This window comes from Schistocerca piceifrons, chromosome 7, assembly GCF_021461385.2.
Source record: "Schistocerca piceifrons isolate TAMUIC-IGC-003096 chromosome 7, iqSchPice1.1, whole genome shotgun sequence".
In the NCBI taxonomy this organism is placed as follows: Eukaryota; Metazoa; Arthropoda; class Insecta; order Orthoptera; family Acrididae; genus Schistocerca; species Schistocerca piceifrons.
Window position 1 is genome coordinate 106,017,995 of NC_060144.1, and position 15,057 is coordinate 106,033,051.

The 15,057-nt window shown below is 44.7% G+C and overlaps 1 protein-coding gene across 1 annotated transcript in view; it reads left to right on the forward strand.

Moving 5' to 3' along the window:
• The window catches only part of LOC124805485 (toll-like receptor 3), a 216,510-nt gene extending 207,937 nt beyond the window's left edge, over positions 1-8,573 (forward strand). The window contains exons 7-8 of the mRNA XM_047266048.1: positions 588-753; positions 8,323-8,573. Coding sequence (XP_047122004.1) covers positions 588-753; positions 8,323-8,573 — 417 coding nt within the window. The remainder of the gene's footprint in view (positions 1-587; positions 754-8,322) is intronic.
• Positions 8,574-15,057: the final 6,484 nt, after the last annotated feature.

Below are 15,057 nucleotides of genomic sequence, written 5' to 3' on the forward strand. Positions count from 1 at the left end.
TTCGGTTTGTAGGGCGCTCAACGGCGCGGTTATCAGCGCCCGTACAATTTCCCAACCTTTGCTCAGCCCAATTTCGCCACTTTCCTGGATGATGATGAAATGATGAGGACAACACAAACACCCAGTCATCTCGAGGCAGGTGAAAATTCCTGACCCCGCCGGGAATCGAACCCGGGACCCCGTGCTCGGGAAGCGAGAACGCAACCGCGAGACCACGAGCGGCGGACCTGGCAGATTGAATCCGTGTGCCGGGGCGGGATTCGAACCTAGAATCTTTGAATTTCTCAGGCTGCTGCTCTACCACTGAGTTACGCAGGCATAAACCACCACATTTTTATGAAAGGAAAGCCATGAGGGCGCCGGTTCGCGAGTCGTGCCTGGATAATTCAGTCGGTGGAACGTTTGCCCGAGAAAAGCGGTCCGGCACACACTTTTAATGTCAGTAAATTTCACGTTAGCGAACATTCCGTTTCAGAGACTGTTCATAAAGAGCATCCTTTAGCCTCGATTACTGTGTTCATTGAAGCAGCAAATTTTTAGGGGCGTTCGTTGCAGCATCCAAGACGTCGATATGGACTGTGTTCTAGATTCCTCAGCTTGATGGATCCACTGGAGGCGCTGCCGTGATGGTGTACATCCATGGAGGCTCGCTGACAAGTGGCTCTGGTGCGTCCAGCTCGTTTGGTCCGGACTTCTTCCTGGAGGTTGATGACATCGTATTCGTCACCATGAACTACAGGCTCGGTGCCCTTGGTAAGACCATCAGCATTCAGTCATTAAATACTGCCACACATAACTTCATTGCATATTCTGATATTTAACTCTCGAAAGTGTTTAGAGAACTGTCGACAACGATAACATAGTGCCACGCTAAAAACCTTTTCAAACATTGTGACCTCACTACGATACCCATCCTCAATGAACAGCTTCTTTGAGTTACAGAGACTTTGCAGATGCAATTTCAAGTCATATTTTCGCAATTCAGCGACGAGAAAAAGCGAATTGCATATCCGGACAACCGAACGGAGTGTCAATGGGTTATACTCGAAACCTCGATGTGCTTTCTAGGAAATATTGACTAGAGACACTGTTGATGCACGTATTTATCCTGGAGGATTAGTTTAGGCAAAAATCGGCACTTTGCTATCATTTCTTCTATCACGTCTGTACTTCCACATTAAAACTTAAAGTATAGGATGCGTGAATACTGACGACTTACTTTGAATGGAACGCGTAACTTTCTTTTCCTGTAAAATTATATAATATCTGTGAAAGAGACCACCTATGAGGCAATCACATGAGTAATTTTAAAGTTTTGTTTTGCTCAGGATCCTCATGCAATTGCCCTAAAGGGATTCAGATTTTCGCTGCGTTCTAACCGATCTTTGTCCTCAGTACTTCACCCAGATGTTCAGTGATTTGTAATCTTTATTGGGTAAATTCAAGGAACTTTCTCTTAGCAGAGCATGTAACACCAGTTTATAGCCTCCATCGTCTATTCGGGATTAAAATCGTTAGGAGACCGTAATGGAAATTAGGACGCATAACAGAGGTATATATTTGTTGCACTCGCTTCGTTTGAGAGCATTAATTGAAATAGAATGACCAATATACGCTTCATTATCTTGTGAAATCGTCATGAAATACGCAGTACGCATTTGCATGTGATCCCTGTGTTATTCTCTTTTTGATAATCGTTTGTAAGAGATATCTCCCGTCCTCGATGTAGCTTTAGTTCTCTTAAACAGTATGTAAGCGTAAGGTATGGTCAGACCTTCAGGAGGCATTCGTCACAGGTACAGGAAGGCAATATGTTGTATGGACATGGTTCCCCAAACGCTTTATTTCTACGTTAGAGCTCCGTTTCTACATATAGTACGTCTGCTGCAGGTTCTCATGTAGCAGTCTCCAGAGAACGATGCTGTCACCATTAATTGTTTTAGCTAATTGTCTTACGTTGTCTCTAGATTTGCCGTCAACTTACCTAAGTAGTTCCTCCTCCGGCTGAAATTTTCTCGTTCTTCTAGGCCTCCTCCAGTTGCGAGTGGTAAGGTTCAAACGTCCCATGCACCCTAAAACGACGATCAGTTGCTTCAAATATTCTCCGGTCGGGTCGCCGTCAGTCGGTAAATTTGCGAAAGCTGAAATCCAAGACCATAACCAACGGCCAATCCGTACACCAAGTGAGCACTGGCATTTGAGTACACTTCCCCTTCACACTGAACCGGAAACCAAGTCCGCGATGAACACTAAACAGTTGATCCTACGTGCTTTATGGTGACAGAGCTTTTGACATAGTCGCATGTCAACACAACAAATGAAGCGAGCAACATGTCAACATTATCTTTGTTCAATTGGAACAACGAACACTGGCGGTGAAGCTACGAATTACAACTTACTGTAAATTTCAACAAAACGCAACCAAGAACGTCTTTTGAACATTTCATGTAATAAAACGTTTCTTGTAATGCTGATACGTTCTGTTTTTATATGTTACCCATGATTAAGGTGATTATGAAGAGGAGTAGAATATGAGCTCTATCATGGAAGTAAGAGTTTCCGGACAGATGTCTACGTAACACTTTTTATTCCCGGATGTGTAACGAATGCTCCCTGAAACTTTGGCCACACCTTTTTGTTCCTACAGTTTATCAAAGGTCGGGTGCAAGAAAATAGCATTAGGAGTGCTAAGACTTCAATTGAGTAATTCCCAAACACAAAGTTATTTTGAAGAGGCTTCCGAAGGGTGTTACAGATCGAAGATCATGTACAATTAACATGCTTGTGTATTCTCAAAATACTCTCCATGTGAGTCGAGTTTCCTCAAACAAATTTTGCGTTAGTCAATAAAATATGCAGAATAAACTAGTTGGTTCACTTCTAAATTATCTATAGCAGTAGTGATCAGTACGACAAACGTAGCTGCACAAAGGCGCATTGTTGATTTTAGGCACTAGATTTTTACCAATTAAGTTTGTGATCTATGCGCAGTATCAAACTGTTAACCCTCCGTTACTCGCGCGAAAATTCGTGACATGGTCACTCGCGCTGATGATGGGTGTCATCCACAAAGCAAACGGTCTACTTGTATATTTTGAACGGTCTTGGTGACTGATTTTATGTTTTTCTTATTAAATCTAAATATAATACATTTAATATTCGTACACAGTATAATATATTCTAACGTTTGAAACAGTTCGAACATTCGAAGAACAATATCTTCAGCTGAATTACTGGTATTACCTGGTCCCTCTGGTTGCTTACCGACGTACGGTTCTAAATTCAAAGTGTAAGCTGTTTTTACATCAACCAAACCAAGCACTTTTAACCCGTACTTTGCTGGTTTGCTAGGGATATATTGCCTGAATGGAATAGGCAGTTTCCTCTAAATGCCAAAAGCTGTTCCTCAACAGTAAGACATTCACCAGGTGAAAAATATTTTTGGCAATTGTTCGTGAATAGTTCAAGTACCTCTCTGATAGGAGCCAACTTGTCAGTCCCTCTGGGGACAGCTCTGCCACGGATATTATCAAACCTGAGACACCTTAACAGAAACCTGAATCGCTTTTCACTTATGCATAAATAACATGATTCAAGTCCGTTTCCCTTTGAGCTATCCCACAATTTTGATGTACTCTTCCTAGAACGTTTCAAGAGCCACACAGATATAACAAACCAATGAAAGCTCTGATCTCTACCGCATCTGTTTCTTTAGCGTCCCTTTCTCTAGAGAAGTTACCACGAACTTTATTGATGTATATATAAGTGCATGTTGCGATAATGCTTATTATGTTTTCGTCCAAGAACAAATTCAGAATTTCTATTTCTGTCTTTTTTATACGAGCTTGATTTTTTGGTCCAGGCAAATGCGTAATAATATTACAAGATCTGCTTCTAACAATGGTAGGATATTTATTTTTCTTCCGTTTAGTTTTTCCATCTTTCGCGAAAAGAAATGCATCCTCTTGAGTTACTTCTTCCTGTGACTCATATTCATCATTCTCTGGCACTTCGTTAGAATACTGAAGGACATCCGAATACAGAGTGATGACCTACTCGTGAGCTTCGACGTCACCTCCTTGTTCACGAAAGTACCGCTACAAGACGCCTTGGCGCTCCTTAATCAGCACTTCGAGCCGGAAACAGTGAAGCTCTTTGAATATGCACTTACGACCACCTACTTCAAGTGCAATGGAGAGCATTATGAACAAGTGGATGGAGCGCCCATGGGATCTCCCCTTGCTCCAGGGATCGCGAATCTTTATGCGGAACACTTTGAGGAGGTGGCACTACAAACTGCTCACCGTAAACCCAGGCACTTCTTCCGCTATGTGGACGCCACATTCGTGATTTGGCAGCATGGCAGGCAGGCACTGGAGGAGTTTATGGACCACCTAAACGGCATACATAAGAATATCACCTTCACGATGGAAGTAGAAGAGAATGGCTGTATTCCATTCCTGGACATACTGATCAGGAAGAAATCGGATGGCACGCTGGGCCATTCAGTATATAGAAAAAAGACTCACACAGACCTTTACCTCCATGCAACCAGCTGCCACCATCCGGCGCAACGCCAGTCAGTACTGACCACCTTGGTACATAGGGCGTACGTCATTTGTGACAAAGAAAGCCTCTCAGACGAATTACACCACCTAAGAGAGGTATTTCGGAAAAACGGGTACAGTGAAACACAGATTGGCAGGGCCTTCAAGAGGAGACAGGCTGACAAAGTTCAGGAAGAGGAAGAGGAAGTTAACAAGAGACTCGCCTTTCTTCCATATTTGGGGCCCACATCAGCCAAAATCGGGAGGCTATTAAGAAAATCTAACATAAATACCGTCTTCCGACCACCGCCGAAGACGAAAGAGCTGCTGGGCTCAGCTAAAGACCCACTCAAACTAAACACACCTGGTATATACAACATTGCCTGCGAGTGTGGTGTGCAGTACATCGGTCAAACGCAGCGCTGCATCTCTAAAAGGTGCGAGGAACACATCAGGCATGTTCGACTTGGACAGATAGAGAAATCTGCTATAGCTGAACATAGCCTCAAAGAAAACCACACCTTTGATTTCGAAAACACCAGGGTGCTGTGCCGAGCCGGGAGCTATTGGGATAGCGTCATTAAAGAATCAATAGAAATACGGGTCCACGAGAATCTTGTGAACAGGGACGAAGGCTATCAACTGACCGCGGCCTGGAATCCAGCATTAGCCGCAATACGCCAGGAACGCAACAAGAACCGCCCAGCTCACGAGACGCGATCAGAATGCTCTGACGGAGACACGAACGGCGCACCCGCTTCCCCCTCCACCCCGCCCGCCGGCTCCTATGGACCCAGCCTCCCGCGGCCAGGTGGTGGGGGCACACCACAGGTATAAAGGGACCGGCATCCGCAAAGTCTCGGCACTTCGCCAGAAGATGATGAGTATGTCACTCGTCGAAACGTCGCAGTTTGAAGACACCGCCACCCGGCTGGAAGCCCGAGAACTCTTCGCCAGCTGTATACGCCGGGAAAGCATACATTCACACTCATAGAATATAGTGGTATGCATGAAGGACACTAAATAACGCTAAGAGAGAATTTCAATTATCATTCTGATTTATTTCGATAATATTTAAGAAAACTATTACTCTCTGTGACAAAACATACATGAAATCTATTATATTTAAGAAAATTACCACTCTCAGTGACAAAACCTTCATGAAGCACTCTCTTGCATCTCGTCATACCGGAAACATAGACAACACTTCGTCGCCAGTTACATCTACTAATGGTTAAAATGGGTAAAAATGAATGTTACTGAATGGTGGCCTCTTTAACACCATTTAGTTATTGCCACACCTATTTAACGCGCGGAGTAGGGAAGGACATTACCTTTCACTCTCTCAAACATTACTTGTGTTACTACACATGCAGTACCATGCGGATAAGTTCATGTTGAAACCGCGTGTTATCCAACCGCAATGCAACGTGAGCAAACCAGCCCAGGCTTCATGACTCCATATTATTCATGCTATGATTAACGAAAGGCAAATCCAGTGACCACCGTTATGAATGCTGGCAACACGTGGCCAAGTTCGACAACAAAGAAACGAGTAAAATACATCCTTGAATCATGGAAAATTTATATTGCTTATATCCAGAACTAAACTATGCAACAAATGAAACATTAACGAACCTATCTGTTATTGCCTAAGAACAAGAACCGTTGGTTCATGCCCTCAATCACCTCGCGCCCAAGTCCGCTAGTTGAAACAGATTAATCTGAAAAATTTCTACAAATACAATATCGCTGAACGTTTCCCGGTATTAATTCACACCCGAACATGTTTCATAATCAATGTTACCCCAAAAAACGTACATTATGGATAACTTATCTCACCATCCATGACGAGCGCCGCACCCCTGCGTCCGTCTCGTTTAATCGGCGGCCCCAGGGTGTCCTAACATGGCGCGTTCCAGGACCAACCGCCAACCGTTCAAAAAAACTGGTGGTGGGGGAAGGACCTCAGTGAGAGCCAACCTCGCGAACTCTGCCCAGCTCATCCCCACTATCTTTGGAATCACGAACTCTCTGCCGAATCTGCTCACGTTGTTATGTTGGTGCTAAACTACCCTACTGCTACCATCTTTGACTAACCCAGATTATTATATATTCCGTGCATAACTACGTTTATCCATCCACATACATCACGGGATCAAAGGACGAGAGAGGAGGTGTGACACCAACAGAAGAAAAAATATGCACGGAAGCATTCTTGAATCCAGAGGATTATTAGCTACACGAAACATTGAAAGGACGCTCTCGGCGTAAAATGAATTATTAAACATGTAGAAATTAATCAGTTAGTTAAATGAAGCGTAAACCTTGAAAGTTTACCATCTAACCTCCTTGCCTAGGGACGCCAGATGAAAGTTGATGTCAAGCCCTGAATCAAAATTGCGCAACGGATAACTGGGGAGAGGAGCTTGAGAGCGCTACCTAGAGAGCGTGTCCTTTCTGTACGATACTAGGCAAGGGGCTGGAGGGCTCACACGCTGATGTGTGGGTCCCTGCATTCTATATCTTTTATTTTAAATGAATTCCTTTAACTTGACTTCTTTGTGATTTTTTAAGGTATGTTAAAAGATTGATGACAATTGATTACCAATTTATTTTAAACATTATCACTCGATTTTACAGCGACTGCAGCAATTGTTCCAGTTTACAGGTATTACAATTTTACAACTTATAGCTCGGGTATATTATATACTAATCTGCACGCACATTTCTACGGGCAAGACGGAATTGCGTTGGCCAAATGTATACCACCAAAGTCTCCCAATATTTTACATAATACATCCACTATGTGAGGAGTATAACGGACAAACTGGGGACCAGATACATTAACACAGGGGGTCAAATTTCCTTACACAATCCGAAGCTGGAAATAAAAGAATTAGTACAAATATTCAAATACCTCTCTTGCACGCATGAACATTGAGACAGACGCACTGAGGGCACGTCTGCTCACTTACCCGTCTTCTGTAACACTCCCAGAATATGGCGGGCACCCGGAGGTCTTCCTGGGCCCCGGTGGAGGGACTGGTCGAACCACTTGGGCGTGACCAACCTCTCCACCCCAATTCTTGTGACACTGGAAAGTCTTTGACTTTTACCTGCCTGTGCTGTCTCTCTGATGCCCTACCCAGAAGTAAGGTTGGCACTAATATACTACAGAACTACTTCCCAACAAAGATTTGGCCACGCTTTACGGAAATGTGTGAGGAGGATTAAGAAAGTTCAAGTGCAGATTCACATTCACGTACAAGAAATGCATAATACACGACACATTTAAATACGTATTATGAAGCCTGACACATTTCTTTCCACCCGCCCACATGGGTTCTGTTGCACCCGCGGCCGGCCGCGTCGTGTAATAAAATTGGCTGCGGAGCCGCCTCTGTTTCTATTTCCCGGTGCGAGCGAGCATAGAAACCTGCTGCTTATAGAGCGGAAACTACTGTACCGTTTCAACCTGTGACGTTTCAAATGTTTCATAAACAATGTATCTTCCGTAACTGAAAGCCAACGATGATTGGAGCTAGCTGCTAGAGTTAACAGAAAGATACTGAAAATGGCGCGATCTCAGTCTTGCCCTGTCAGACAAAATTGAGGGGGAAAGTCATTTGGATGACGAGTTTCATCCGCGCGAGCGACGGAGGGTTAACTGTACATCTCCCGTTTCACTGTTAGAGAACACTGTTTCTGCAGATTGTGGAGTTCTATGGCAAGTGCTGAATTGTATGTCAGAATTCTCTTACGTAACCGGCAGGATTCCTGAGCACGGAAGACGACGTCATCAGGGGCAACTACGGCTTCAAGGACCAGAACCTGGCCCTGCGCTGGGTGCGGGGCAACATCGCCGCCTTCGGGGGAGACGCCGGCAGGGTGACGCTGTTCGGGGAGAGCGCGGGCAGCGTCTCCACCTCCTACCACCTGCTGTCGCCGCTCTCTGCAGGTCACTCTGCTCTCCGTCTTGTCGTCTTTCCAAACTGCAGCAACTGTCTTGGGAAACAGCACTGACTTTCTTCACCTCTGATCGATCAGTTACCGGGTGACTAAGTAGCCTGAATAAAGCTTAACGGGTGCGCTTACCGCTTTGGTGCAAGATGCAATTTCTAAATGGTGGCTCCACACTGAGGTGACAGAAGTCATGGGATACCTCCTACTATGGTGTCTGACCTCCTTTTATCCGGCGTGGTGCAGCAACTCCATATGGTGTGGACTCAACAAGTTCCCTGCACAAATATTGAGCCATGCCGCCTCTACAGGGTGAAAAGTATTTAAGCCAACAAACTCTGGGAGGTTGTAGTGGACATCAAAACAAATATTTTTCCCCTAATGTCATTTTTTTCCTATGAGGATTGTTTACGAGGTGCATTCAAGTTCTAAGGCATCCGATTTCTTATCTAATTAGCTACTCACCCGAAATCGATGAAACTGGCGTTACTTATCGACGTAATCGCCCTGCAGACGTACACATTTTTCACAACGCTGACGCCATGATTCCATGGCAGCGGCGAAGGCTTCTTTAGGAGTCTGTTTTGACCACTGGAAAATCGCTGAGGCAATAGCAGCATGGCTGGTGAATGTACGGCCACGGAGAGTGTCTTTCATTGTTTGAAAAAGCCAAAAGTCACTAGGAGCCAGGTCAGGTGAGTAGGGAGCATGCTAACGTAAGCTCGATGTGTGGGTGCGTTGACTTAGTGAAACAGCACACGCGCAGCCCTCCCTGGACTTTTTTGTTGCAGTGCAGGAAGGAATTTGTTCTTCAAAACATTTTCGTAGGATGCACCTGTTACTGTAGTGCCCTTTGGAACGCAATGGGTAAGGATTACGCCCTCCCTGTCCCAGAACATGGACACCATCATTTTTTCAGCACTGGCGCTTACCCGAAATTTTTTTGGTGGCGGTGAATCTGTGTGTTTCCATTGAGCTGACTGGTGCTTTGTTTCTGGATTGAAAAATGGCATCCACGTCTCATCCATTGTCACAACCGACGAAAAGAAAGTCCCATTCATGCTGTCATTGCGCGTCAACATTGCTTGGCAACATGCCACACGGGCAGCCGTGTGGTCGTCCATCAGCATTTGTGGCACCCACCTGGATGACACTTTTAGCATTTTCAGGTCGTCATGCAGGATTGTGTGCACAGAACCCACAGAAATGCCAACTCTGGAGGCGATCTGTTCAACAGTCATTCGGCGATCCCCCAAAACAATTCTCTCCACTTTCTCGATCATGTCGTCAGACCGGCTTGTGCGAGCCCGAGGTTGTTTCGGTTTGTTGTCACACGATGTTCTGCCTTCATTAAACTGTTGCACCCATGAACGCACTTTCGACACATCCATAACTCCATCACCACATGTCTCCTTCAACTGTCGATGAATTTCAATTGGTTTCACACCACGCAAATTCAGAAAACGAATGATTGCACGCTGTTCAAGTAAGGAAAACGTCGCCATTTTAAGTATTTAAAACAGTTCTCATTCTCGCCGCTGGCGGTAAAATTCCATCTGCCGTACGGTGCTGCCATCTCTGGGACATATTGACAATGAATGCGGCCTCATTTTAAAACAATGTGCATGTTTCTTTCTCTTCGGAGAAAAAAAATCGGAGGCCTTGGAACTTGAATGCACCTCGTAAACCGGTGGAGGCCGTATTACGCTCTCAAATTGATTTCTGTTGTCTGTGGTGGTATCATATGGGAGGCCAAACCTGAAGAAGCATGTGTGTACCAGTTCTTTCACCACTGACTCTGCTCACATATTGGCGAGTATTGTGACTTATAAAGTGATCAATCATCATTAATAAATACCTTTGTCCTTTTGAGCTCTGCAACGGACCGACAGTGTCCATGTTGACATGTGAAAACCTGCCAGCAGGTGCCAGAAATTGAGCAATCTGTGCCAATACATACCTTCCAATCTCGTTTTGTTAGCATGTCAAACATGCGCATGCCCATGCCTGACAATCTCTTTGAAACCACGACCACACCATTTTAGCTCTCTGATCTGAGTGCGTAACATTGTGCAGTGCTTCAAAAACTTGCTAGTGATATGATTCTGGAATACAGGACCATTGTTCACCTCTTGCCATGTCTCACCAAATTTCTTGTGAGACCTTTGGAAATGATACTCATATGAGTTGTCATCCCATGCGTCCATCCTGGAGAAGGTTGCTTCGAAAAGGATCAACATGCTGCTCTACTGGTAACTTGTCCCAATGAACAGATCATAGATTGGCCCAATTGAGGTCCTGGAATACTGCTTTGGCCTGGGAAGTCCACAGGACCTTTTGATAGCCTGCAGTATTCTTTCTGGTGAGCAACATTGTAAGTGGCTCTTGGGCTACCTCTAGTACAGTCATATGGCATCTATGTAATTTAACATGCCCAAAACTCTGTAAAGTCTTTGTACTGGGAAGAGGCATTTGCTGCACTGCTTCAACCCATTAAACTAATGGTGCCAACCCTGCTCCTGAAACTTGGTATTCCAGGAAATGAACATCACTCTTTCTCCTGACACACTACATTTCATTAATAATGATGCCATACTCTTGGAGCCAGCAGAAAAGCTGCTGCAGGTAGTCTGTATGCTCATTTACCGAAGCAAAGAATATTAAAATGCCATCCATGTAACAAAATGAAAAAGGCAGCTCTCATAGCACTTTAATGAACAAAGTATGAGCATGTGGACTATTAGACCAATTATGTGATTGGACTGAAGAGTTCCTAGATAACAGAATGCAGCATGTCATTCTCAATGGAGAGAAGTCTTCCGAAGTAAGAGTGATTTCAGGTGTGCCGCAGGGGAGTGTCGTAAGACCGTTGCTATTCACAATATACATAAATGACCTTGTGGATAACATCGGAAGTTCACTGAGGCTTTTTGCGGATGATGCTGCAGTATATCGAGAGGTTGCAACACTGAAAAAGTGTACTGAAATGCAGGAGGATCTGCAGCGAATTGACGCATGGTGCAGGGAATTGTATTTGAATCTCGATGTAGACAAGTGTAATGTGCTGTGAATACATAGAAAGAAAGATCCCTTGTCATTTATCTACAATATAGCAGGTCATCAACTGGAAGCAGTTAATTCCATAAATTATCTGGGAGTACGCATTAGGAGTGATTTAAAATGGAATGATCATATAAAGTTGATCGTCGGTAAACCAGATGCCAGACTGAGATTTATTGGAAGAATCCTAAGGAAATGCAATCCGAAAACAAAAGAAGTAGGTTACAGTACACTTGTTCGCCCACTGCTTGAATACTTCTCACCAGAGTAGGATCCGTACCAGATAGGGTTGATAGAAGAGATAGAGAAGGTCCAATGGAGAGCAGCGCGCTTCGTTACAGGATCATTTAGTAATCGCGAAAACGTTACAGAGATGATAGATAAACTCCAGTGGAAGACTGCTGGAGAGACGCTCAGTAGCTCGTTACGGGCTTTTGTTGAAGTTTCGAGCACATACCTTCACTGAGGAGCCAAGCAGTATATTGCTCCCTCCTATTTATATCCCGCGAAGAGACCATGAGGATAATATCAGAGAGATTGGAGCCCACGCATACCGACAATCCTTCTTTCCACAAACTATATGAGACTGGAATAGAAGGGAGAACCGATAGAGGTACTCAAGGTACCCTCCGCCACACACCGTCAGGTGGCTTGCGGAGTATGGATGTAGATGTAGATTCAGTTGTTAAAGGCCGTATTAGGATATTCAGTTGTTAGAGGGCGTATTACGCTCTTCAGTTGTAGGCAACTGCTGTCCACCAGTGTAATAGTGCATTGTCTCTAATGGAACGATACACCTGGAGTGAGTACACTGATATGATTGGTGCGTACTACGTAGCGCACCACAACGGACGAGCTGCACAGCGGGTTTATCACCAACAATATCCGAATCGCCGTATCTCGCATCATAAGACCGTTGCTGCTGTGTACCAACGTCTGCGTGAGACCGGGTCATTTAGCAGATTACCTGGACAGGGACGCCGTCGCAACATAAGAACGTTGCAATTTGAGGAAGCTGTCTTGCAGCATGTGGAGCGGGATCCTTCAATCAGCACTCAGGCAACTGCACGTAACATGGGGACAAATCAGACGAATGTAAGAACAGTCCTTCGAGAGCAATTATAACGTCCTTTTCACTTACAGCGTGTTCACAACCTGGAACCAGTTGATTATCCACCCAGAGCACAGTTTTCGCAGTGGTACCTGGAACAGTGCGGAATGCATCCTACATTTCCATCCTCTGTGTTGTTTAGCGATAAAGCAACGTTCGGGCGTGATGGAGTCTTCAACATGCACAATTCGCATGTTTGGAGTAAGGATAACCCACATGCCACAGTTACCAGCGCTCATCAAGTGCGGTGTTGTTGGGGACTGTTTAATTGGGCCGTATCTGCTGCCTAGGCCATTAAATGGCAGGCTCTATTAGAATTTTTTCGCCAGAGCATTGCCAGAATTGCTGGAAGACGTCCCGCTCCCTACAAGACAACGCATGTGGTTCCAACATGACGGGGCGCCCGCACATTTCAGTCGTCGTGTGCGTCGGTTCCCAGCAACGTGGATAGGCAGAGGTGGTTCTGTAACATGGCCTGCTTGATCCCCAGATATGTCCCCTCTTTACTTTTTGTGTGGGGAGAGATGCGCAACCTTGTTTACGCAACATCTGTTGCATCAGAAGAGGATCTGGTTGCCGGGATAGTAGCAGCAGCAGGACCAATTCAGGGTACTCCTAGGGGTTTTGCCCGTGCCAGACAGAACATCATCCGACGGTGTAAGCTTTGTTTAAGTGTCAATGGAGGCAATATTGAAAATCTACTGTAATTGAAATTGGGTTGTTTTAATGTGTTGTGTTTTGGTCATACAAAAATGGAAAAGTGTTTCCTGGTTTAATTAATTTGCTGCCAGAGAAATCTTCCTCCACCAGTTTAAATACTCCTCATAGGAAAAAATGACATTGGGGAAAAATATTTGTTTTGATGTCCCCTACAACCTCCCAGAGTTTGTCGATTTAAGTACTTTTCACCCTGTATAGTCGTCCATGAGTGAGCAAGTGCTGCCAGCCCATGCTTTCGTGCACCAATCGACCTCTCGATTATGCCCATAAATGTTCGATGGGCGGCCGAATTATTGGCTCGAATTGTTCATAATGTTTCTCAAACCAATCGTGAACAATGGTGACCCACTGACATGATGAAGTTTCATCCATGAAAATTCAGTCGTTGGCTGATAGGCGCACATAACCATTTCCAGTCTATGATCGGTTCGCTTGGACTCGAGGGCCCAGTCCATTTCGTGTAAACACAGCCCACATCATTACGGAGCTTCTACCAACATCCACAGTGCCTTGCTGAGAACTTGAGTGCACGGCTTCGTGAGGTCTGCACCACACTCGATCCCTACCATCAGCTCTTACCAACTTAAAACGGGACTCGTCTGACCAGGTTACGGTTTGCCAGTCGTCTAGGGTCCAGTCGATATGGTCACGAGTCCAGAAGACGCGCTACAGGCGGTGTCGTGCTGTTAGCAAACGCATTCGCGGCGGTTGTCTGCTACCATAGCGCATTAACATCAAATTTTGCCGCTCTATCCTAACGGATGCGCTCGCCGCAGTCCCATATCGATTTCTGCGGTTATTTCGCGCTGTGTTGCTTGCCTGTGAAGCACTGACAACTTGTCTGGCGTCCCCGCACTCCAACCGCGTGCTGATATTGTCGACACCGTAGAGCTGCTACTAACACAGCTCTCGCAGTGGAGTTGAGACACGATGCGCGATGACGTAGGTCCCCGTTGGTGAACAGGAGACAGAAATGCGAACTCTTACGATGGATGCTTGTTCTGATTTAAGACTGAATGATTCATTGCCTGGATATGCAGTAGTTGTTAAATCTTATCTCATGCGCATCGTACACACCACCAATTGCGAGGAAATATTGTAATTATCAGTCTTCTCGTACGTTGTTGGCTCGTTGCTATGGAGTAGTTGAACCTGTATGTAGCGAGATCCACAGATAGTCTTTGATCACGTCTGAGTGAACCTACGCCGTAATCTTAAAAAAATGTTCAAAAGTTCTCTTTTCAATTAATGAAGTAGGTATTTTGATAATCAGATTAAATTGTCCCTGCTCAACAGTCGTTGGTTAACTATCATTGATTAAATCACTTAATAATGTAGTCCACGATTGATATTTCACTTGGAACGAACAGTTTATTGTTCCTTGGCCACTAAATACTTTATAACTTTCGCACCACACGCATACGCAGTAGGTTGGTAAAGTCAGTTCTATTCAAATTAAGTTTCTTGACGATTACGACAACTTTACTCTTCAGCGTAATTTATTATCTTCGTGAAGTCATGTAATTGTGTCCTACTCGAGATTAATTGAGTGTAGTTCTTTGATATACTATCCACTCTTCTTTTAGTTCCAGTTACTTGAAAGTTAAGTCCAATATTCACTAATTTCGTCAATAAAGTTCAATTAACACGTTATGC